General features: G+C 40.4%; 1 protein-coding gene across 4 annotated transcripts in view; it reads left to right on the top strand.

The window, feature by feature from the left end:
- TLN2 (talin 2) overlaps positions 1–25703 on the top strand; it is a 204711-nt gene that overhangs the window by 139922 nt on the left and 39086 nt on the right. For 3 of the 4 annotated variants that reach the window (XM_069797991.1, XM_069797992.1, XM_069797990.1), the window contains exons 32-46: positions 1301–1394; positions 4372–4461; positions 5609–5731; positions 7036–7179; positions 7367–7528; positions 8657–8797; positions 10000–10181; positions 11247–11379; positions 12952–13053; positions 15808–15978; positions 17531–17677; positions 18523–18624; positions 19972–20091; positions 22661–22807; positions 24341–24507. In XM_069797991.1, coding sequence (XP_069654092.1) covers positions 1301–1394; positions 4372–4461; positions 5609–5731; positions 7036–7179; positions 7367–7528; positions 8657–8797; positions 10000–10181; positions 11247–11379; positions 12952–13053; positions 15808–15978; positions 17531–17677; positions 18523–18624; positions 19972–20091; positions 22661–22807; positions 24341–24507 — 2025 coding nt within the window. The remainder of the gene's footprint in view (positions 1–1300; positions 1395–4371; positions 4462–5608; positions 5732–7035; positions 7180–7366; positions 7529–8656; positions 8798–9999; positions 10182–11246; positions 11380–12951; positions 13054–15807; positions 15979–17530; positions 17678–18522; positions 18625–19971; positions 20092–22660; positions 22808–24340; positions 24508–25703) is intronic. The other variant, XM_069797993.1, reaches the window with a different exon arrangement.

Raw genomic sequence — 25703 nt, 5'->3', positions numbered from 1 at the left:
AATCCGAATGCCTTGCAGATTTTTCAACGCCAGAGGAAAGTATATTCTCCATGCATTCTGATTTCACTCATTTTGTAATTTGCCATGAGAAACAACACAAAAAACTTGCATTCCACTATAATGTCACAATGCAAGCTAAGTTTTTGCAAGTTGGTGACAACATGCCTAGCTATAGAAAATGATCTTTGATTAATAACAATGAACAGCAGACCCCTACTTCCTCCTGCAAAGTCTCTTTTTTCTAGAAGCTACTTTGCTGGGTGGTTAGCCATTAGTCTAAAATGAATGTAGTTATAATGAATTTTGCTTAATATCAGAGCATTCATCGTAAACACTAATAGTGATTATATTGTATGTCAGATTCAGTCTGTGTTCAAGAGCACCAGAACTGTGAATTCCATAGAAATGTAATGGAAAAATACCTTGTCTGTGGATTTAAACCTAAGGGAGCTGATGCATGTTGACTCTGAGAATATCAATGACTAGTTAAAGAGAAAAAAAACCAACTTGATAACAGACTATGGAAATATATAGCAGGATTAGATGTGTGTGTGTGTAATACAGTATGTCAGACGATACAAGACTTTGCTAGCAAAGGGTGTATAATATTACTTTACATTCAAACATTTTTTGACACACTAGCCACTTGTTTCTGTGTCTTTTAAGACTTCTGGGGTGCTAGCTGAGAAATGATTCACTTAATATCAGACCTGGAGAAGTGCTAAAATACTTTTTAGCAACTAAGTTATGTCACTGTGCTAGTGTAGCGAGTTGACCTTGGCCCGCTGCCAGGTGGTGTTTTGCTCTTTCTTACCAATATTTTCCCAGAGGTGCTGCCAGCTTGGCTGCTGGGCTCAGCTGTGTCCTGCAGTGGGTCTGTTGGAGCCATCTGGAACCAGCTGTGCCTGGCATGGGTCAGCCCCTGGCCTCTTCTCACAGAGACCACCCCTGCAGCCAGAACCTTGCCACAGACTCCCAATATACTTGCTGCTGTGAGATGAAGCTTCTGCTTGTTCTGGACTAACTTCTCAATTGTTTGCACTGAAGGCATAGATTTTCAGGTGTGGATCACTATCAAATGCTCTAGTGAGAATGTTAGGCTCCTATGAAGCTTGTTAAAGAAGAGGTCTCAGGGTGAACTGTTCAACATACAGTTAATCCCCAAACACTGAGAAGAAAAAATGTAGTAGAACATCAAAGTTTTAAATCTCTATGCAGTGTACACTTAAGAAAACAAAAGTTTTAATGAGGGGAATAATTTAACTTTTAAATTTACCTTTTTTCCTTCTATTCTCCCTAGAGCTGTGACTGAGAGTATAAATCAGCTCATCACGCTGTGCACCCAGCAAGCTCCTGGCCAGAAGGAATGTGATAACGCACTCAGAGAACTGGAGGTATTGTTACATTTCAAAAGTTCTTATCAATGAACATGGGCCCCAAATGTTTGTTTCCTTGGTTTTCTTTGTCCGATTAGCTGCTGTCACTGTCTTCTCATTTGGTATCTATGGCAGGGGTTTTAATTGCCTATGAGGTAAGCATGGAATCTCTGTGAACATCTTGTAGTTTTGGTCAGAATGAAATCTGCTGCCCTGTCCCCAACTCTTCTTCCCTGCCCCCCAAAAGGTACAGTTAAGTCCTTATCATTCATACTTACTGTGAATTAAGGAAGAATCGTGACGAGATAGACATTCCCAGTACCAGCAGTGCACTGGAGGGAGCTGCTTTTCTGCTTATAGAATGTTGTTACTGACATCCCACTTTAGGATGATGTTTACCATCTTTTATCCTGCTTTTTCTTAGTGTAGATTTTTGATGCCTTGTATCTGCTTTGTCACAGCCAAGCTGATAGGACATGTGTGTCAATACAGGTTTTTGCAAGGTATGTTCTCATTCATGAGTGAAATGTTTGGCTGGCTAAATAGCGGGTAGCAGGTCAGTTGAAAGACCTAAGGTTGTACACTGATCACAGACATAGCTGCTTATAATAGTAGGAAATGGCGTCTTTTTAATTAAACTAAATGCTTGTTGTTTGCTGTAAAGGTCAGAATATCAAGGGATGACTGGCCTGTGTAGAGAGCATAAAACACCTTCAAGGTTTTTATTTTTACCCCTTGGTATCAAAAGGATACAAAGATCATTGCAGTGTGTTCCAGGATATCGTGAGCTTTTTTAATACACAAGCCCGCAGTCGTCATCCCAAAATATTCATAGTAGTTTGCCTAGGAGCTGCTTTGTACTTCTGAATTCTTAGCTTCTTGAGCTTAGTAGTGTTCTCTCCTTGGTTAAAGGGAGTGGCAGCAAGTTCAAACAATAGAAAGAGAAAACTGAAAATTGGGCTGTAATGTAATGGCTGCCTGAAATCACTACAGAATATAGGGGTGGAGCAAGCAGGGGCAATGAAGTGCCATTTCTCAGGACTTCCTAGAAGACTAATGGGGAGAGATCTGCAAAACAGCAGGGATATGGAAGATAAGAATTCCCAGCTAATGAACCACTGAAAACTGAGAGCTTAGGGAAGAAATGTAGGGCAGAACAGCCTTAAGAAGCCATCACATAGGGTTCTGTGCCAATAACATGGCTTGCATGGATTGTGAGTAGAGCCTGGGAAGGGCAGAAGGAAGATCTGTAGCATCTTGAACTTCAGCAGACACTTGCCTGAGAGGGACAATTAGTGAGAAAAGCCTGGATGTATGGACTTAGATTAATTTCTGAGAAAAGTGAAACTGAGGCAAAACCACAGAGTCCTGAAACCAGACTGGAGACTGGTATCAAAGTGACCTGAGGAATCTATCAAATCTGGGGGAAAGCATTCTTAGTAGTCTTAACTTTCAATTTCTCTTTACAATGAGTAATTTCTTACCTCTTCCCTTCATTTCCCCAATTCATCGCCTACTATTTCTAGTCTTCCCAAGGCTTATTAAGAGTACTAAAAAGTATTGTTTCTGTAGAAAGAGTGTCTCACCTTGGATTTGACAGACTGTCAGTATGCTCTGTAGTCTTCCCTGGAGACTCTGGAAAACTGTGTTTAGAGAGGACCTTACCATATGACCTCCAATGAGGTAGCTAAACTTGCCCAGTGTTTCAGCTGAAAGGATTGACAAAGGTGTTCTAGTAATAGCAAATATATGTCAGTGGGAAGTTTGTGCTGGCTTGTATTTCACTGTTCTGTTTCCTTGCTTTCTGAGGCTTCTGTCTCCATAGTAGTGTGAAAGCTGCAGGAACATTGTTTGCTTTACAAGTTGTTATTTAAAGATGGAACACAACAATGAAGTGTTGCTGCAATGTCTGTGAGAACTGAGAAAGAGAGGAGAGGCAACTGGAAATTGTTTTCTAGATATGACTTCTTTACATCACATTGTTCTCACAGTTTAATTGCTGTAAGGCTTTAAACTAGACTATGTATTTTAAAAAGCAATAGCTGGGCTGTTAAAAATATTGTAGGTATATATTAATGTTAGGAGTTTAGTTACGAGAAAAACTTAAGGGTTTAAAATCATGCCTAGATTTCCTTTAGGTGGAAGGCAACATCAGATACAGATGTTAGTATCTTTCTATACTTACTGATTTCACTTTCAACGGAAAGATTAAAAGTCTTTTCTGCCTGATATTTGGCAGAAAATAGTGCTCCTCCAAACTTGGAAAAAGGCATATTGCAGATATTTTACATATAAAAGAATTACTCTCATGCATTTTACAGCTTTTTACAAGTTTTGTTATCGAAATGCATTGATTCTTCTCAATGAATATGTGACTGACTTTCATGTTGCTATTTCCAGGAATCAGAATGACCTCAGAAAAATAAATTTAAACCAACTAGTATATATAGTTTTCTGACAGAGGGAGCTGTGTTGGTGGAATCTGTTGACACTAGTAGTAAGAGGCAGGCAGGTGGTTCACTTGCACTTAACTTGGTAGCCCTTTTGTGTCTCTAGACAGTACTGAACAAATGGTAGCTGGTTTTCCTATCACTCTTGTAATTCCATTTATGAAATTTAAAATAGTACTGAAAACATCTATTAGGCTGTTGACAATGAACAGAAAACCAGATTACCTCATGTCAGCTGAGCCTTGCTAAGTGACCATACATAAAATCACTCATCACAAACACAAGGTAAACCACATTAGCCTATACTTCCATCAGATTTGTAATGCACAAATGTGTAGTTATCACAGTTCAGTTAATGTAGGATAGCATTTAATGTGTAACACGCTCATCTGTGTGTGAGCCCTCAGCGTGTAGTTTTGTTTGCCTGCTGGAGACAAAGTTGTAAGATTACAGTGGTATAAGCAGGATAGTTGTGATGGTCTATGTTCTTCTCAGCTCATTTTTTCAGGCTCTGCCAATAATCAGAGTTTCTTTCGTCATTTCAGACAGTGAAGGGAATGCTGGATAACCCTAATGAACCTGTGAGCGATCTCTCATATTTCGATTGTATTGAGAGCGTAATGGAAAACTCAAAGGTAATTTCCTTTTCCCACCTTTGTGCCAATTGGAAAAGTGCGTTTTGGTTATTGTAAGTTTCCACATGCATATCAAATATGCTAGAAACACAGCACAGTGTTTATAGCTACAAGTGTATGCTGCATTCCTTGATAAGACTCAGCCTGAGATAGGTCTCTTACAGGTAATTTCAGGTTTTGGTCACTTAGAAGACATATTGCCTCAGTAAGAAATTTTTAATTATGTGACTGGTATGCAGTGCTGTTAGTTTCCCTCTTTCTCCCTTCCTCTCCTGTGCGTTAGACAGCATGTCATACTTTCATGATATATTTTGACTGCAGCTATGTTAGAAGGGCCCAAAGTGTAAATGGGAGGCTTGGCAATGAAATACCATTGTATCGTTCTGTGCAAAACAGCTTAGAGAAATGTCTGAGCAGTCCAGATATTCTAGCACATCAGAAAATCTGTGTGAAATCTCTTGAGTTATTTTTAAACATACCATGCTATATATCTGCCTTTGAAGCTTTGCTTTTGGTGTCCTCATTACTTGATGTGTTGGAATTGTCTCAGATCCTTCCTTCTCTAAAAGAAAAACAAAGTGCTCAATGGATGTGCATATCACCTTGCATCTAATGCTCTACTGCAGTCAGACCTTATTTTGAATTTTAGAAGAAAATAAACTGAATTCAGTGGGAGACACTGTGGGAATTAATGTGTATTCTGACATTCAGATGGTTCCAGCAGACTAGATGCAATTTCATTTCCACTGAGTTTCAGTGAGTTTGCGGGCAAAGAAGGTCCCGGAAGTGTCAACAGCAGCTGCAGGATTGGTTGTCATGTTCTGCAATCCGTGAAATGTACCTAGTGCCAGGCTAGCTGTGATGGCTAGTGGATGATAGCAAAAATGATGAGGGTTAATTTTGTATCCTCGTAGTCATTTGCGCTATAATAGTGTTTATGTTCGGCACTGTTGATCTGCATGCCTTATCCCTTATACCACACAGAGGAATGTGCCCAGTTCAGCGAAGCTGATAACTAGCTATCATTTCTGGAAGCCAAATCAAAGAGGTTTGTGGGCCGGAACTGGCTCAAAGCCAGGAATCACTTGCCTTTGAGTGGTAGGGAAGCATATTGGGAAGGTAACTTTTTTTTTTTTTAATTTCTGAGGTTCTTGGAGAATCAATGGCAGGCATTTCCCAGAATGCAAAAACTGGCGATCTCTTAGTCTTTGGAGAATGTGTTGGAGTTGCGTCCAAGGCTCTTTGTGGCCTCACAGAGGCAGCAGCTCAGGTAAGCTAATGAAGTCTGTAAAGCAAGTATATGTGTTTATTTTTTTAGCAAGCTCATGTTGTGGGTGTGTAAATCTGAGATTCACTTCCTTGTGGCCAAACAAATGATGATCTTGTACTATGCAGTGTGGTCTATGTAGATCCACAGAAATTGCGCATACACTGCTGTATGTTGCAGAAGCGGCAGAGGGCAATAACATGCGTATTTTATAAGGAAGGGAAATGACATCAAGAAGGAAACTTTTCTGAGGATAAAGCAAATGTCAAAGCTGCAGCATACGGAATTCCTGTTTGCAGCTCAAGCTCTGAACTATTACATTGTAGAGAAGCGCACAAAAAAGTCACAGTTAAAATAAATAAATCAAGTTTAATTTCGTTCATAAAAATTTGTGAGGAGCACTACTAATTTCAGACATTTTAAATAATAAGCAACTTGTTTCAGCTGTTCAGATACTTTTGGAATAACCAAAATTCTTAAGATACTAAAACTAATTAGAGTCTGGAACTGGTCACTGTGATTTCACTGATCTGATAACTGGGTGACTTGAACTCTTGAGAGCTGATACAGCCTCTTCAGTGAAGGATTTGGCTGGGGGTGGGGATCATACTCTGCATCTGGAAACCACCTCTTGATTTCCCCAAATATGGAATGTCTCAGTGCAGACAATCTCCTCCACATCTAACCCTGCATTGCCTTACTGGCATATCAAGATGACAGATAATTTTATCTGTAATGGAAATTCATCAAGAAATCTTCAAATACAGTTTTGACAGTTCAGACAATTCCTCCTTGTTGAGAGGCATGAAACTTTTATTTAATTGAGAGAGTAAGTTTGTCCATCAGACATCTTGAGCTGCAGTGAGACCAGCAACTGCAGACTTGATGGGTCCTACACTCAGCAGTAATGCATTTGCTGTGAATTGGTTTTCTACTCAGGCTTGATGAAGACCCTCACCACCTTCAACTGTGGCTAATCTAGTAAATAATTTGCTGATGCTTGTGACCATTAAAGCTCTTTCTATTGGCTACGCAAGTGAAAAATAACATTTCCAGGGATACCAGCTGCTTAGACAGTGGACAGTTTTGTTTTGACTAAATAAATTTCACAAGTGTTAGGGTAAGTTTTTTTGGTTTCAGAGGATTCTGGAGATTTATTACAAAAAAAAAAGTCATAGTACTTCACAGTATGATTTCTGGATAATCTCTGACCACCCTGTGCTGTGACATATGGCAATCTTATCAAAGGATCAAGATGGATTTAGCATTGTTTCTTAGGATTGTTTTCTTCCTTTCTCCATTTCTAGGCTGCTTACCTGGTTGGCATCTCGGATCCAAACAGTCAGGCTGGTCAGCAGGGTCTTGTTGACCCAATTCAATTTGCCAGAGCCAATCAAGCAATCCAGATGGCTTGCCAGAACTTGGTAGATCCAGCAAGCAGCCCATCACAGGTGATTCCAGAGGATTGCAGTGAGACTGTCATTGTTAGGACACGACTTCTCTTTATTTGTGACCACGCAAAGAAGTTTTGATTTGAAACTCTTGCATGGCTTTGAACTGCGACTTTGCAGAGCTAGAATAGAGTAACTGTCATGCTCCTTTGACAATCTGCTTGTTTTGTGCCACCTATTTTTGCAGGTATTATCAGCTGCCACAATTGTGGCCAAACATACTTCTGCTTTGTGCAATGCTTGTCGCATTGCTTCATCAAAGACAGCGAATCCTGTTGCCAAGAGACACTTTGTGCAGTCTGCCAAGGAAGTTGCAAACAGCACTGCTAACCTGGTTAAAACTATCAAGGTACAAATGCTGCTTAATTGTGCTTCCTTCTTCCTTTGTGTTTTTATCTCCTTTTTTTTTTTTTTTACCTGTTGAGACAGAATCAGAACAGTTAGAAATATCTTTTTACCTTCTGTGATATGTATGGTTTAAGAAATCATTTATTACTTTTTTTTAAAGACCTGGATTGGAAAGCACGTTCAGTGGTATAACTGTGCTGTAGTCAAGATGGAAAGAATTGGGCAAAATTAGTATTAGGAGAGGCAGCTGGCCCATCCAGTATGAGACACCTCTATGTCAATGTATTTAATGAGTTTGAACTGTGAGAATAATTTGCAAACAACTCAATGTGAAGGTTTTTAAGGGTGTTACGTTGCTCAATATCCAGAGGTTTGTGGAGGCGTTTTTGACAGCTTTACCATATTTGTGAGAGGAAAAAAAAAAAAAAAAATAGTGGGAACGAAACAGAAGCCATTTATGTTGCTGCTGTTTAATAGTCTCCTGTTATTAGTAACCTTTTATTTTCCAGATAACTGCCTGCAATTTGGCAGGAGGTAGTTTTTCCTCATGCAAGCAGAAATAATACTTGTTAAGCCATAGAGGACTCACGATTCTAAACCCTTCTGGAAGCCATTAGCTGATCTGCTACTGAAAGTCTTTTAAAATCATTATGCTCTTAGGACTGGAAGGTTCTATTATGTTACACAGAAGGTCCATCATACTGAAATCTTTCCTATGAGATTATGAAAGAGATCAGTTGACTTGTATGAAAATGAGAGCAATAAATCATTGGTTTGCTTAAAAAAATTTAAAAAAAAAAAAAATCAGTATATAGGAAAGAACCATTTCCACTGTTTGGAGCATGAGGTGCTGAGACACAGTTTACAAGAATCATCAGAGTGCAATGATAGAGAACCTTTATTCAGTCTTGTGAAGCAAAGTAGCAGTTTTAAGTTTAGGGTCAATAAGCAGTTAAGGAAAGAAGCACACTCTTAAAGGATCACATTCTTTGCATCAGCCTTGTTTGTGGACAAAGTTTCAAATGTCGTAAACACACAACAGTTTAAAACTTTGAAGAATTAAACCATCTTCTTTCAATTTTGCAAAGAAACCCATTCAGACAGAACTCAATCATGATTTAATTTCCAGGCCCTGGATGGTGATTTCTCTGAAGAGAACCGCAACAAGTGCAGAATTGCTACTGCACCTTTGATAGAGGCTGTGGAAAATCTGACAGCGTTTGCTTCGAATCCAGAATTTGTCAGCATACCAGCACAGATCAGCACTGAGGTAAGGCAGGATGTTGCACTTCCACCCTCAAAAAGTTGAAAATGTTGAATTAATCGCGTGTCATGAGAGAGGAAGCGAGTGTAAAGACCTGACCCCAAAGTGTCTCTCTGTGTTCCTGGGTGTTCATAGGGCATTCTGCTGTCTTTTGCTTAACCTCTGACCTTGAATTTTGCACCAGTAGGATAAAACTAGTTAGGCTACAGTAGGTGCTGCCAGTCTCCTGTTGGTAAAGTGATACAGTACAGGTGACTCACGTGTCTTGTTAGCTGGATTATTCCATGTGATAAAGTAATAAATTTCCCTTTTTCCCTCAAGAGCAGCTTTAACAAATGGAACCTAATTAGTTCTGAAAAGGATTGAAGGGATGTCACTGGGGTTTTTCCCTTTCAAAAATTATACGGTCATGATGACAAGAAGCAGGTTTACTGGGAAGAATAACTTTCTGTGGGCCTTCTGGTCTTTTTTTTTTTTTTTTTTTTTGTGTGTGAGTTCTCCATCCTCAACCCCTGTAACTACAACAGAACAGTATTTAAAGTAACTAATAAAGGGGGTTTTTGGGGGTGGAGGGGTGGAGAAAAATCCTTCAAGCTTCATAAAAGCTTCGAAGTAGAGGTTGTGTATTGTTACTGACTCTCCAACTGCTCCTTCCTGCTTTTGGCAGCCTCTGTTCCAGCTGGCAATATCAGTCGATGCAGTAACTGTTGCAATCTTAAAGTTGTGGGGCTGTAACTGAAATCTAAGCCTGCTTTCCAGGCCTGCGGTACCTGGGTTTACCAGATTACCGGCGATAAAATAGATACGGAGACGATGACACACACAGAGTATTGTAGTTCAACTAATTCCTGGGAGAAGAGCACACTTGGTTGGATCTTGCAAGTTTTGTGACAAATAAAGTTTATTTTCAATGATATCTCTGTAGTCTATGATTAAACAAGTGTCATTGTTTTCTCCTGTTTCTCAGCTGGATGGTGCCTTTCTAAACTTGAAGTGTTTCTTAAGTATGTTATAAAGAAAACAGTTGGACTGCGATGATTTTAGTACTATTTCCGTGTTGACTATCTGTGTATATAATAGTATGATACAAGAAATGATAATGCCATTTTAATGCTGTTAATTAAATATATTTTTAGGAGCAGAAAGTGTGGATGAACTCAAGTAATTATTTGAATGTTCTTTGTGTGCTTGTACCTTTCTGACTACAGGGATCGCGAGCACAGGAACCAATTCTAGTTTCTGCTAAAACAATGTTGGAGAGCTCGTCTTTATTGATCAAAACTGCTCGTTCTCTGGCTATCAATCCAAAAGACCCTCCTACATGGTCTGTACTTGCAGGGCATTCCCATACTGTCTCAGATTCTATCAAGAGCCTTATCACCTCTATCAGGTATGTCTTTTGTAGTAACAATTGAGCAGCTGTTCATAAAGAATAATACCATATGGCCATTAGCACTGTGGTATTTTTCACTAGGAGATTATTTATTCTGCAATGCACAATATCTCCCCAGTTACACTGCGTGTTTAATCATAACTCATGACTGCAGCACTCTGCAGCATAGGGTTGTTCTGTGTTTGTATTCTGTTCTCCTTCCCTGGTTCCATCTCCAATTCAGTTTAAGGTAAATGAGATAGAGAATGCTGTAGAAAAAAAAAAAAAGTAGCTGATATTACTTCCATCCAGATCATGTACCAACGTGTAGTATGTGGAAAACAGCTTTTTTTTTTTTTTAAGATGGGTCAGACAGTGTATAAATTACCTTTGCTATCTATTGTTTCCTATAGTGTTCTCTGTTTAGTTGCAAGAATGCTGTAGCAAGAAGTGAATGTTCTTTATTTTTTGGATTAAACCTGTCTGTCCTTTTCTCAATGAAAATTTTAAAGTGTAGTTCTATACTTAACCTCTTAATATTGATTAAATCAAAATGGTATGAAAACAGTGAACTAAGGGGTGTTTACAGTTTTGTTGATCTTTGATAATAACTGTACTGAAATAGAAAACCGCACGTCAGGACAAAGTACTCGGAAACTAACCTTCGTTTAAAAGATACTTGGGACTGAATGCAACACCTAATACCTAAGGAATTGTTTTCTGAGACAGTCGATCACACTGTGCAGAAACATGAGTATTTTTTCCTGGTGTCTGTTGCATTTTCGTGTTGACCCTCATTATTGGGCTAGTCTGGCCATCCTAAGGAGGTTGAATTTGCACTTTTCTTCTGAAGCAACAATATTTTTTCTGTCTAATCATTGAGAGGAGCAAGATGTGTTGTGTATGAAAGTGTGCGAAGTACGTATATCAAAATCCTGTAGGTAGAACAAAGCTAACTTTTGTCCTTGTTGCTCTCCTCCCATGTGCTTTATATATTGTTAGGTAATGAAGTATGCCTGTGTGCATTCATGAAAGAGCCTACCTCCTTCCCACCATGTTCAGCTTACTATCTCTGTCTTTCAGGGACAAGGCCCCAGGCCAGCGAGAATGTGATTTCTCCATTGATGGGATCAACAGATGCATCAGAGACATTGAGCAGGCCTCCCTTGCAGCTGTCAGTCAGAGTCTGGCCACCAGGGATGACATCTCAGTTGAGGTAAGGGAGATAGCATAGGAACAAAGAGACTAATGCTGAGCAGCCTCACTTACCCTGCTGCTTTTCTTTCTGTTTGAAGATTTGGAGCTGAGTGCTTGGCACAATCTACTACCAGTGAGGAGAGAAGTATTCTTACTGGAATCTTTCTAGGCAAAATCATGCACTGGCCAAAGTATATTGCTTCTGGAAAGATACAAGAATCACCAGGCAAAAGTACGGTTGAAAATGGTTATTTTTAACCACCACCCATATATTACTCTGACTTCCTGGGCTGACATGGCCAACTGATAGTGTTTCTCTGGTGCCTTGCTGTGTGGAAGCTGGGATGTTTCTGAAACTAATCTATTACTAGAAGTCCAGTGATGTAAATGTCAATGTCATTTTTCTTAATGCCTATTTTGTCATTAAACAAGTGATATCTGGAGCTGATGTTGATATGTAAAAAAACTTCCTTCCCCACCCCCCACAGTAACATAGACCAATCCTGTCCTATTTCAGCCTTTATCTCACTGAGGAAGGGCTGTCATGCCAGGCTGCCTACAAATAGTCAGCAACTGATGATCAGATTCTCAGCTTGGTATTTAGTGTCTTTTTGTACTGTTGCTTCCTGAAATTACATATCTATTTGTGTATTCTAGTGGTTTCTTTGCACTGTAATGCTGCATACTAGAAACATCTTGGACTAAATGAAGCTATACAAAAGAAGTTATTACAGGAAATATGTTATAGATATAATTCTTTTCTATTCAAATGATGAAGTCATCTTGGACACCATGTCAAACTGAAATAAACGTTACTGAAAACAGCAGTTACATATAAAGCAGTATGGGAATGTAACCAAGTGCAAAAACAGTATTTATTTTCTTTTGCCTTTCATGAGAGTGAGCTAAATCCTGGTGACTGCCAAGACATTTAGTGCCTTTGAATTGAAAGCCAGTATTTATGTCTCGACAAGCCCAGTAATATGCTTTTCTTATGCTCTTGTCCCGCAGATGGTATTCAGGTGGTCAGTCCTCATCTCTGTCCCTCAGAGATGTCATATTTTTCCTTTGTCTTTCCTTATTGGTTAATTTCTCCTGCTAGCTTCAAAGTCTACAGCAGAGCTTTTTGCTCTTGTGCTGTATTGTCTGCTTTGAAGAATGTTTCTTCATATTTAAATCGGAGCTCCTGCTGGTTTCTCTGATTGGTGCAGTGATACTAAATCTTTGGCAGAGCAAGAATAGTTGGACGGGGGGATGTTGTCACATTGCAAGGAGGAAGGACACCTACTTCCAAGTTTGCTACCATCAGCTGGAGTAGGAGGGAGCCGTCTTCCCCCCTCTTTCCCCAGACTTGCCATATAAATCTAAAGAGGAGCAGGCCTATCTCAGGGTTCTTGTTGAAACAGGGTAAAGGAGAAGAAATGAGCAAGTACGTAAAGAAAGCTGACATTGTGGTTTCTGCATCTACTGTAGTGGGTCATTTGAACAGTGTTCTGAGTGTGCCAGTTGGTCTGAGGGTGATAGTTATGGTATGGTACAACTTGATAAAAGAACAGCTATGATAGTAACTGACAATTTGTCTTTCTATTAGGCTCTACAGGAGCAGCTGACATCGGTCGTCCAGGAAATTGGCCACCTCATTGATCCCATAGCAACTGCAGCTCGGGGAGAGGCAGCTCAGCTTGGGCACAAGGTACTGTCCTACCGTTATGAAGGTATTTGAAATCTTGGGCAGGTGGACATTAGGGGAGATCATGATTTAGTAGTTTTTCCACTTCCTACAAAAGAGCAGAAGAAAGCACGTGGAAGGGAGGAAAGATCTGGGATTTCCAAATACTTGGAGCTAAGACCAAATAAACCTGTTAAAATTTTGGGCCATAGGAAAGATATTTTCATTGAGGTTTTTGGTGAGGAGGCAGGTTTGCAGAGGAAGGACAAATGAAGAAAGGGGAAAGAAAGGCAAAGATGGAACGGTAGAGCGCAATGTTATAGGTCTCACTACCTCTGGCTGTTGCAGCCAGCAGCTGTACATATGTGTAGGTTCTTCTGTCTTTTGTGCTGTATTAAAGGTGACTGCAGGACCTGGGGTCCATCACACTCCAGGCTCGTTCGGCAGGTCACAGAGTTACAGTTTGAATATGTATATATAGCAGAATTTGGCCAGTTGAAGAAGTCTGCAAAGGTTTGTCAGATCCTATCCTGATCTGAGGTCCTTGCATAAAGCACACTACTCCATTTCCTGGCCAGCTCATGATGAAGCGAGGAGGGAAGTGTGCGATATGCACAGAGGCTACCTCTGGCCTGTGGAGGCCCACCTCCTGAAGCAGCTTCTGTAGTCTGAGGCGAGTGAGGTTTAGACTGTGGTTTCAAAGGAGGAGTGTGATGTGCCGACTTTCCACCTTTCGAGCAAGGTGCTCTGTCTCCTTGGGAGGGAGGGAGTGTTAGCTGTATTAGGAAAAAATTTGTGATTTTAAACTACCCTGAGTTTCAGCCCCTGCTGCAAATTTTTAGGGGTTAGGAGGGAAGAAAGGCTTACAACAATCTTGCATTCTATTGTAAGTGTTGTGTAAACGTGTCACTGTTGAGTGTAAGTGTGGTAGAAGTTGTGCTTATTAGATCTTCGTCCAAAAATGAAACATTACAACATGTGTACCAGAAGTGTGCATTATTTACTGTGGTTATTACAAGATTTTAGTAGTTTCTCAGACAGTAATTCCTCATCCTACAATATATTCTTGAGAGAAAAATAAATACAAGTTTTCTGTGTCTGTGCATTTAATACTGGAAATGAATCACTTCCTTAGTGTGAGAGCTCTTCCAGAGTTGTACCCAAGTAACTCCTTTTAGCTTTGGATAACCATCAAATATTTCATAACATCTCAACTATTTGCAGTTTTGATTCTCAGATTACCTAGCCCTTTGAGGTGCACAACAAATTAGGATTGCTAAGATATAGGTAGTTAGGGAGTCACATTTCTCCTCCTGCTTGTTAGGTAAATGTTGACCAAAGTCGCCAGCACTTCTCTTGAGCCTGTTTTTCATGCTGAATGCAGAAGAAACTGTTCCTGCTGTTTATTTTGACACAGCTTAAAAGACCTTATATTTGTGAAATCATTCCTATTAGTGATTTTTTTTTTTGCTTTAATCCTCTGAGAAACAAAATAGAAAAAGAAGTCTGACTAAGTCTTAAAATTTTATTGGCTCTTAGCTATCCACATAGTCATTTAGATGGAGTAAACCTTTCAATATCTGTGCGTGAAGTACTGCTATTTTTCTTCCCCATGCTGGCCTTTGAAAGCCGCTTATAGCCCCAGCGAACCTACACATACTGGAACTTATGAGGCTTCAGGTGTACCAGATGGTGCCGCAGTGGGCTATTTGTGTGTGTTCTGTGGAGTAATCGGCCCAAAGCAGTACAGGTTTTTGCATTCAGTAAAAACTGTAAAAGCAAAGTCTCATGGACTTCTGACAGGAACCAAGCACTGTTGTGGTTTTGCAGAAGATGTGTCAGATGACAGGTAGACAGGTAAAAAATATTCATTCATATAAAAATATTTGCTTATTTTCTTAGAATACGTGTATAGCCAAAAGCAGATGTTTCCTCAGAACAAGTGTAAATCAGATCAGAAACAGGAAAACAGAGAGACTGACTCCACATGTTTCTGAAGACTAAAATACAGCAACGGAAGCTGCTAGCAGAACTGTGTCTTTAGGTATTCCAAACACTGTATTGAGCCCAAGTAATTAACTGAGGGAAAAATGCAGCGTGTTTGGTATGCTGTCTTTGTAGTGTGCCTATTCCTATTGGCCTATACCAGCCACTTCATCACTAGTCTCCTTTTTCACAGCAAGAAACATTGCAGGATTGGGCCACATGGCTGTCTTAGGGAAGTGTTCATGCATCAGGAGTGATGGACTGTGTCTGGAGGTAATGTTAGCACTTGTGCCCACTCTGGTGTCTTACACAGCAGAGAACCGTCAGGTCTACACTGGAATCTGATGAAGAGGGCTTCAGAGGTTAGGGAGCAAAGATTGCGAATACAAGCAGTCCCTGAGGTGAACAGTGTGGTCCCATTTTTTGTCTGTCATCCACAATGAAGGTTGAGAAATTCCTCCCTTGCATGGAGGAGACACTTGTCATGGATGCTTCTAAGTAGCGTGTGGCTCCCGTGATAGTTCTGAAAACAATTTCATCTGACTTCAAGGAACCATGTGCGTCTGAGGGAGGAGACAAAAGCCTTTACCAGGGAATTTGAAGGTGAGGGGAGACAGAATCACACGGGCACATAATACAAACTAAACTAAACGCTGTACAGCACAGAATCACTAGGACAGTGTGCTACTTGAGCTAACCCATGGCTGGATGGTAATTGGGGAATATGGTTCCTCTCAGTTATGCCTGAGAAACAGGCTTAATGGCTTTCTGTGGTTGTTCTGGCTTTCTTAGGTAACGCAGCTGGCAAGTTACTTTGAACCCTTGGTTTTAGCTGCAGTTGGTGTGGCATCCAAAACATTAGATCATCAGCAACAGATGACCGTGTTAGACCAGAGCAAGACGCTAGCAGAATCTGCCTTACAGATGCTGTACGCCGCCAAAGAAGGGGGAGGAAACCCCAAGGTACACTTGCTTTGTGTAACTAAGGGATTGTTGGAGATGGGCGAGGGGAGAGAGAGGGCAGGTGGGGCAGAAGAAACAGCACCTACCTACTGCACGGTTCAGGGATACATTTGTGGTGTACGTGCTGTTGACAGCTCTCCTGACAATTCTTGTCAGAGAGTGGAAACACTTGTTGAAGACAGGATTCCAGCCTGGCTCACAGCATCCTGACAAGGGACACAAAGTCAGGGTCTGACAGCAAATATCTATGCACTACTACAGAAATCAACCGGTTAAAAGACAAGGCCTGTTGGCTACATGGCCCAATGGGTGGCGGCCTGCTGGCCCTGATGCTTGTGGGGGACGCCCCATGCCACCTGGAAGAAAGGACAGTGCCTGCTTTCTGCCACTGAACTCCACGTGAAAGCACACACTATCCCACAAGCCACCCGACAGCATAAGGAGCATGCATGACCTCCCGGACCTCATGCCTTCACCCAGCGGGTGGCCAGCCATGCATGGTCCTGCCCATGCCATTCAAAAACTGCACAACTGGGCACATCCCCTGCCGGACATACACATATGTCACGGCCGCCTCCAGTGCTACCATGCCCATAGGGGTGCTCCCGTCGTTTTACAGCACGCTTCCCATGCCTTTCTCGCACTGTCGCGCGCTGCTCCTTTTAGGGCTTGCCTTTCTCTGAGGGGTGCCAGTGTGCAACACTTTTTATACAGGTGATGTCATGCAACACTTTGACATGCTTCCCACACCTCTATACTCAGGTGGTGTTGTGCGATGCTTTTTCCTCTGGTGCGCTTCGCACGCTTGTATTACACAGCCAGCGTCACAGGATGCTTTTTCTCTGGCGCACTTCCCACACCTTTCTCTGAGGCGTTTGCATGCCCTGCTTGTTTTCTTTCTCTCTCTCTCTCTCTTTTTTTTTTTTTTTTTTGTGTTTACTCTAGGGTTTGGGTTGTGTTTCTTTTCTATTATGAGTTTTTCATGAATATCCAAGCATTTTTTTGAAGTACGTTTTTGATTGATGATAGAGAATTTTTTGGGTTTGGTATTTGGTTTTATTGACTGCTTTAGAAAAACGTGAAATAATTCTCAAGGAGTGTTTTTTGTTACACTCTTTTTTAGTGATACTATATGATCGTGATATTTTTTTCTTCCTTTATATGGCAGGCATTTTCTCTTGTTGTTCATATGTCTACATGTGTCTTTTTGAACATTTTCTTTTGGTGCAGCAGTAGACTGTTTCACTCTCTGGTGTTATTTTTGCCTTCCCTTATCTTTGTTGCTTCTATTATGTATGAGTCATTTTCATCATTTTTTCCAGAAAAGGTCCTGTTGCTTATCTAAGCAATTCCTATATGACATTGTGTTTTCTTGTCTAAGCAAGATTTCTTCTGTCAACATTGCTGTTAGATTTAGTTTCTCATCTTTGACTTGAAAGGGGATTTTCAGAGGCATTATTGTAATGTCTTCGTTAATTACGCTTTTGATTCACACGCTGATTCGTGCACAGAATTCTCTCTGATGATCTCTTTCTCATTTTCTCTCTTCAAGGCATCCCATACTCACGATGCAATCACTGAGGCAGCTCAACTGATGAAAGAGGCTGTGGATGATATCATGGTTACCTTAAATGAAGCTGCGAGTGAAGTAGGGATGGTTGGAGGTATGGTAGACTCGATAGCAGAGGCAATGAGCAAGGTGAGCATAGAAATCCAGACACCTTTTTTGTTTTGCACTTGAAAGCTGATCCACATTGTAGGGGGTTGGAAGAGCTGCTGCTGATTCACTTCAGTGGTGGTTGGTAACTGATGCTATGACAGGAAACCTAAAGATTCTTTGATTTTGCAGATTGTGAAATCAAACTGATGTGGGTGATGGTGCTTGCGTCAACAACCTACATGGTTGTTGGTAGAATTACTACAAAATATTTTTATTCAGTGATATGCTGGTATTTAACTGCAATCTTAGGTCAACTGGCCTTTTATTTTTATTTCCTTTTCCTGCTTATCTTTTATGTTAGTCTCCTAAATGATCAGCAGGCCAATCTTGAAGCAAACTACTTTCAGAGAAGATGATGTCAAAGCCTGAAGTGTTCTGCTATGCTTTGTAATGTATTCTACTGAAAATGTATAGTTGCAAAATGTAAATAAGTTCAATCCAAATAATTGGCTTTTCCTAGCTCAAGTTAAAGGTGTGCAGAATTAAAGCCCTTACTGTGTAAAGGAATATTACATTATTTTCTTGCAGGAACATTTTGTTTCATAACTGTTGTACGTTCCTTTCTACATTAGCTGAGAACTACGGGTGGTTTGACCTTGCACTTGAGAACTCTGCACTGTAAATTCCCTGCATCTTCCATGCTCATAACGTGGACTAAAATCTTTTCTGAGCTTCTCTGTACATCGTGATGCACTGTCTTCACTTGCATATTTTGAGAGAGAGATTATAAAAATGAATATATAATACATTTTCATTATAATGTGTAAAGTATGCTGTTGGTTATGACCTCTTATTTCTGCTGTATTTTTCCCTCTTTCTTGCAGCTCGATGAAGGTACGCCTCCAGATCCCAAGGGAACATTTGTTGACTATCAGACCACTGTGGTGAAATATTCTAAAGCCATTGCTGTAACAGCACAGGAAATGGTAAGATATTTGGTTAGAACTAAGTACAAACTCTTCTGCTTACATAAGGAACATGGAATGATTTGCACAGTGTTATGAAACTCTTTATAATGCTGATATTCAATAACCTTATCTCTGTAGGGGTAACGGAACAAAGGAAGTGATGATTTTGTCAATTTAACTCGGATTTTAGAGGCGCAATTGTGGGGGTGGCCCTCTACAGGAGGAGTGCTGAATTGTATTGTGGCTCTTCTCCACAGAAACTGAGAAGTAAAAGGAAAACATTTCACCTCCATACTTTTTCATCAGCCTGTTTAATTGTCACTGAAATACCACCTTACATGTATCGATGACTTCAGGTTACCCTTTCACATTTACTGTTTCATTTAGCCTGTGAAATAACGTCAATGTTTTCAGACCCCTGTAATATTTATGAATGAATGCAGATCAACATCTCAAATTGTTCTTTTCTTGCATTTCTGTGATTCACCTGCGTTTAACAAAAGAAAAAAGGACACTTGTTGAATCGAGATTTTAACTCATGTTTCACAGTAATGCTTACCCATTATATGTTTGCCTTTTGAAAAGTACTTCCATTGCTTGTTTGTTTTTGAGAGGCAAGGGAACTATTTATGTATGCTGCAGACAGGATTTTTACAAAGTTGATTGCTGTGGCAGTCAAGACAGGTTGATGATTCTGCTATCTACAACATTGCAGCTTATTGGCAAACAGTATAAATTTGTCTAAAACTAGTTCTGCCCCAAGGATGGAATTCCATGGCTTTTACTAACATAAATTGGAGACAGAAGACATATCTCTGTTAAAAGGTAGGCTTTTTCTAGAGATTCAGTTATTTATACTGATGTTCTACCAAGGCATTCTGCATAGTCCTACCTATTTCTTCTCGGTCCTCTTCCCGTATCTTAGACACATTGCATTGGTCCTCAGATTTTTTTCCGTTTTCATGCTCCCATGCCACACCAGCTGAGACTGATGTAAGCTAGCTCACCTTGGACAAAATAAGGTGGCTGCGACACACAAAACCTGCTTCCTCACCCAGTCCAAGTAACTGTGTACCTGGCCCGTTGCCCTGCCATGTCAAAGAGTGAATTACCAGCTCTAACTGCTGCTCTTTGATTACTCCGTATGTTCTGTGAGTGCCTGGTTACCATGATTCTAATAAAGCATGTTTGCTTGGGTTTCCTCATGGAATTCTTGCTGGAGGACAGGTCCCTTACATGGCAAGCAGTTTACCTGTTTCATCAGTGTGGCCAAACAAAAGAGTGTGCTTCTAAGCTGGAGTGTATTAACAAATTATTCTCATGCCTGTCATTTTTCTTTTTCTCTTGCCTGTGTTCTTTTTTCAGATGACTAAGTCGGTTACTAACCCGGAAGAGTTGGGAGGACTTGCATCACAAATGACCAATGACTATGGGCATTTGGCTCTCCAGGGCCGAATGGCTGCAGCTACAGCAGAACCAGAGGAGGTCTGCAGTTTTTAGACCTCTTTATTCTCTGTACACGGTGGCACCAACATGGGTATTCTTTTACTGTAGAGAATACAATAAATACAGAGTGAAGTGACGAGGGATATTCACCTTGCTTGGTTGCAGCAACACGCTTGCAGCCATTGCCAAATGTGACACATCCCTTGTATGATCAAACAGATAATAGGTTTCGAACTGTTGGGTAATGTGTTTTCTTTCAAATGTCTTTGCGATGATTCTAAAATGGATGCAGTGAATGTGTTTCCACTGCCTTTGCTTTGTTAGCCACTTTTGCATGCAAGCACTGTCTATACTATCTGTGCTGTCTGATAGGCAAACAGATGTGCTACCTCTGGCCCACTCACATGTGAAATGTGGGACAGGACAGCACATCTGTTCCCAGAAGAATTTCAGTTAGCCTACTATCGCTTGATTGAAACAGTGACGTGAACAGAGTCAATATTATAGGCATACTTGGGCTATACAGATGTGTCTCTTTTACAATCTACTTCTATTTTTGCTAAAAGCAGACTTAAGACACAAACTATATGCACACATACAAAAACTCTACTGAGTTTGTTTTCATTGGATGGAAAGGAACCGATGAGCATAGTGAAATTGTGTGTCTTTTCAAAATGCCGTGAAATCTTAGAATATCAATGGTTATTTACATGTTTGTGTCGTAAGTACTGTTTCCTTCTTACGGTTTGTGGAGAGATATCTATTTTTGTCTTTGATATCGACCTTTCCCTCCTCTAAATATAGTCTCTATTCAGTGTGCCTTCACAGGTTAGGGCAGAGCTGCACATAGTACTACAGAGTACGTATTTACTGGTAACACACCTCAGTTTTACCACTTCTCATGTGCACGGGTATATAACAATAGGAATTAGGATTTACTACAAAATGTTTTCGTGAACGTTCAGAACTTCAAACCAGCTTCGCTTCTGTTTCTTTTCAGCCGTCCCATTGCTCTCGATACATGTGAATTGTCTACAGAACAAGTTCTCTCCTAGGAGTGCTATGAATTGGCAGATTTTTAACAGCACTCAGGGACTATGCAGAAGACATAACATTTTACTTCATAAGTGTGGCTTTTTATGCTACAAGCTTTGTTTTAAGAATTATCCAATGAAAGAACAGAAACCTTTTTCAAAACCTCAGTCCAGCTTCAGAAAAAAACAGCTTGTGATAATAGTGGACAATTTCATAGGCCGGGACAGAACCTCCTATATTACTTGGGGCTTTTGCTTACAGACAACTTACAAATACAAAGAAAACTCTTAATTATTTACTATACAGCTTTCCTTTGACCTTATACATTTTGATGAATTTCAATTATATATATGCTTTCTTATCTTGTCTGTAAGTGATTTCAAGTATAACTTCCTGTCCTGAAAGTGAGATGCAGGCAACCAGTAGGAGCACAAGTATCTTTTGCTGACGGGATATCTTTCATACCTCAGAGCTGGAATACGATGCAGTAGAAGCGGGTTCCCCATGCAGTCTTACATGCCTCATGTTAACAGAGGAATATGGACTATTTGCCTCAGTTGCATTAACCTGTTAGAGTAGTTGCTGCATATTCTCTGAGCACAATTACAGAAATCCTTTCACTTCTCTCTTCTCATTGTGTGCTTCTGGTTATGGAGCACAGACAATCTTTGTCAAGATGGGGTAAGGGGATATCTCACTATTATCAGATGTATCAGATTATCTAGATAAAAAACCTTTAAAGAGTTTTTTACTTTGTAATTGCTTTCCACAGCTGATAGACTACTTGAGTGTTTCATGCTCAGTAGTTACGTGAAAAACGGCTTGCATTCGGCTTGATATTGTTAAATTGAATTACCATTTCTGCATGTTACTTTCTGCCTGAAGTTGAAATAATTCCATTTGTGATTCTAATGGCTGTGATTCCTGCTTACTTATTAATCCAAATACACACCTCTATGCCTCAGTACATGCAGGTCTAAACAGAGATTGCGCAGTTTATGCTGTAGGATTATTAATAAATCAGAAGCGGTGAGGGCAAGATTTTCCACATTTCAGTGCTCTGCATGTACGTGGTCAGTTCTGGACAGCTGAGACTCTATGCAAGATTCGAAAACAAACTATCAGAGTCACATACTTTTTGACCCAGTTTCAGCAGTGTAGAGTAAATATGTACTTTTTACTTATCGTACATACCTTGAATACAGCTCATGTTGACGGTGCAGTTCTGGGAGATGAAGTAGTGTTATTCAAATGTGGTGAAGTTGTGTGTGCTTGAATTATGTACGCTTGACTTGGGTACATGCCTTATGCCTTCTCTTTCCTGGGGTCCAGTTCACTAGTGCGCCTGTTTCATCAGTAAGCCTTTCATAGTGTTGTGCTACATGAATATATGGTATTACTTCTGTCCTTTTTTTCTGATCTCTGAAGAGTGTAGCAATGAGCAGAATATTGGTAATAAAGATTCACCAGAGTGACCATGTTTCCATTTGTGTTGACACAATGTACCAGCATGACAATTATTTATTCACTTTGCTCTTGCTTCCTTTTTCCCTGTACTTCCTTTACCATCTAGATAGGGTTCCAGATCAGGACTCGGGTGCAAGAACTTGGCCATGGCTGTATCTTTCTTGTACAAAAAGCTGGAGCTCTCCAGATTTGTCCTACAGACAGCTACACCAAAAGGGAGTTGATAGAATGTGCTCGTGCTGTCACGGAAAAGGTAAGACATCACTCTGTGCTGCGCCACAGTGTTTGTCTGCCGAGCTTCCTCAGGGAGTAAACCAGTCAAATTGTTTGGGATCAGAAATTATTATTATTTTTTTTATATTTCCCATTATAGTACAATATTGGCTGAATTACACTAAGTTCTTACTTTTCTTTCAAGTATTCAGTGCAGTTCATGTGCTGGAGTAGCCCATGTTTAGCCCTTGCTCATGTCTTGTAATAAAACTTCAGCCTCATACCAGAGGAAGACTGGTCCAAAACTAATCCCTAAGACATGAGATGGCACTTGTGCCTTATGAGGTGCTCCCTTGGAAATACTAAGTCCATGTGGATGGCCACAGTTACTGAGAAGAGGTTGGTCAATGATACATGATTTCATATAGCGACGTCCTTCCCTTTTAAGACTGGACCAGGCTAACGCACTTAGAACTGCATCTTCAAACTGTCTGGGGCTTCTTGGTCTTCGGAAACATCCACTTCAAACAGATGGCCTGCGTAGCTCGGCTTTGCTGAACTTTTTTGACAGCCTTTCTCTCCTTTTCTTGGGCGCAAACATTGAGAGTCAGATGTCAGTTACTTTTAGATTCACCAAACATCACTTGTTCAGCCTGTGTTAGTGTGCTCTCGGCTGTACAGATTTTCCACTGTGTCGTGCCCCAGGAGTATCAACAATTCCAAATTTAGGTAGGGGTAGATGGTATCTTGTAAGAAAAGTTAAATCTGATAAGGAGAGTAATAATGAATCACAGGGACAACCTGTTAGGGGACAACTTTGAATCTGAACAGAACCTCAGGAAGAACTGTACTGTTAGAAGTCAGTCCCCCATACATATCCCCAGATGTGGATCCTTTCTTGCAAAAGCAGAATTTAGGACTGTATGATGGCATGAGAACAGCATCCCAGCCGTGGAGCTTTGTAAGTACAATGTTAATTGGATTAAATGGAGATCTGTAGATTTTTTTTTTTTAGTGATAAAAAATGTTGCTAGTTATAAAGCCATATATTATCTTTCTGTAATTTTCTATAAATATAACATTATTTAGCATCTGGATTCACAGAGTCTATACTTCCTATTTCTCTGATGTTAAAGTTCATATCAGTGTACTGTACATGACTCCTGAGGTGCTTGAGGCTGGTGTTTATCTGCACGTGTTGGGGAAAAAGCAGTAGCTCTTGGTTCTGACATTTATCCTGGTGGAAGTTCACTATATTACCCTTGACTGTATTTCAAGGAAGTTTTAAGTTATGTGCTTCATCCTATGATGAACAGATTGCTTCATTCTGTCTGAAAAGTGGACTTCTTAGCTGAAGTTCCCTTTAATTTGAGACAATCTTTAATCATCACAATGACTACTGCACAAAGAGAGCAAATAAGGGAAAGGGGAAGGAGAGCTTTATTAAAGTTTGCAAAATGACACTGCAGAATGAATTTTCATTGTTGATTCCAGTCATGTTAAAGAGCTCCCTTAACGTCCCATAATGAGGCTTTCTTTTGATGACCACCTTGTTGCTTTATGTTGTTTCCAGGTCTCCTTAGTTTTATCTGCCCTTCAAGCAGGAAACAAAGGCACACAAGCCTGTATTACTGCAGCTAGTGCCGTGTCTGGAATAATTGCAGATCTAGACACCACTATCATGTTTGCTACTGCTGGAACACTTAATGCTGAGAACAACGAATCCTTTGCAGACCACAGGTCAGTCTAACTGAAAAAGAGGGAGGAGCGCGTGCACAGGGGAACAGTGGAACTGGCAGAAGTGACCGGCGTGTGGAGATAAATTTTTACCTTTCTAGATTCCCATGAATGAAATTGAATCAGGTAGTGAAGTGAGAAGAGAAATAGGACAATTGGGATATTGATAGCAGACAGGAAACTTCACTTTGGTTATTTCTGTGAGGAAACAATCTTAAAAAGTGGGATAACATCTGCTGAGAGCACTTCCAACAGAAGACTGCAACTGTAGCACTATTTTGGCTTTTTCTGGTTTTATTCAAGCTGTCTTATTGCATAGACTACCGTATGCTGTTACTCCAGTAGTGAAAATTAGCTGTCTGTGACATTGACGAGGAATCTTCTATATACTTTTTTTCTAACAGCTGTTCCTGTCTGGCTGGCTGTTTGTCTTGCTAAATCATGCTTATGGTTAATGCTGTTGTGGACAGCAGTGATGGAAACAGCACAGCTATGCCATGCATCTTCCCCTTTGGCAGAGATAAGCCCATTTTTGCTTCAAGTAGCATCTGCCACAAAATAATTCCACAGCATTTTTCATCATGTTAAGAGATGCGCAGCATCTGACTGTTACTTCCTTTGCAGTAAAACCCAGGGCTTCACAGCCAAGACACTGACTTACTGCTTCACAGCCTAGTTGGCCTACGCAACAATTGCATGGCCAGCATTTATTTTGCACCTTGCCAGTAGCTCAAGAAAGAGGAAAGATGCAATGGTGTGTAAGTTGCTGCCATTCTGCAGACTGGAAGTCAGGGATTTTCATACAGGTGTCATTAACGTAAAATGTTAGCCTAGAAATTAATATGGTTCTAGTTCTCAGTTAACTTGACTCGTTTGTGAAATGCATAGTCCTTTTACCCAAATGAAAATGATTTCTCCTTTTACCCAAATTTTGCTTTGGATTTGTTGTCCTGACATGCCAGAACACATATATGGGGGGCAAGGGGGGGGAACAGGGACGGGATGGGACACTGACTAGGTAACATTCTCTGTTCCTTTTCCCATTCTTGCTACTGCCTTCCTCACAAATAATTATTTTAGTTTCCTTACAATATGCTGATTAAGATGGAGGTCTGACAGCTGTTACTTTCCTCATAGCATGGCCAAATTTTGTTTTGGTGTTAAAATGCAATGCTCTCTTCTGCTACTGGCCTACCTCA

This window comes from Haliaeetus albicilla, chromosome 12 (assembly GCF_947461875.1).
Source record: "Haliaeetus albicilla chromosome 12, bHalAlb1.1, whole genome shotgun sequence".
Classification (NCBI taxonomy): Eukaryota; Metazoa; Chordata; class Aves; order Accipitriformes; family Accipitridae; genus Haliaeetus; species Haliaeetus albicilla.
Note: the sequence above shows the minus strand (reverse complement) of the source record. Positions and strands in the feature narration are given on the sequence as shown.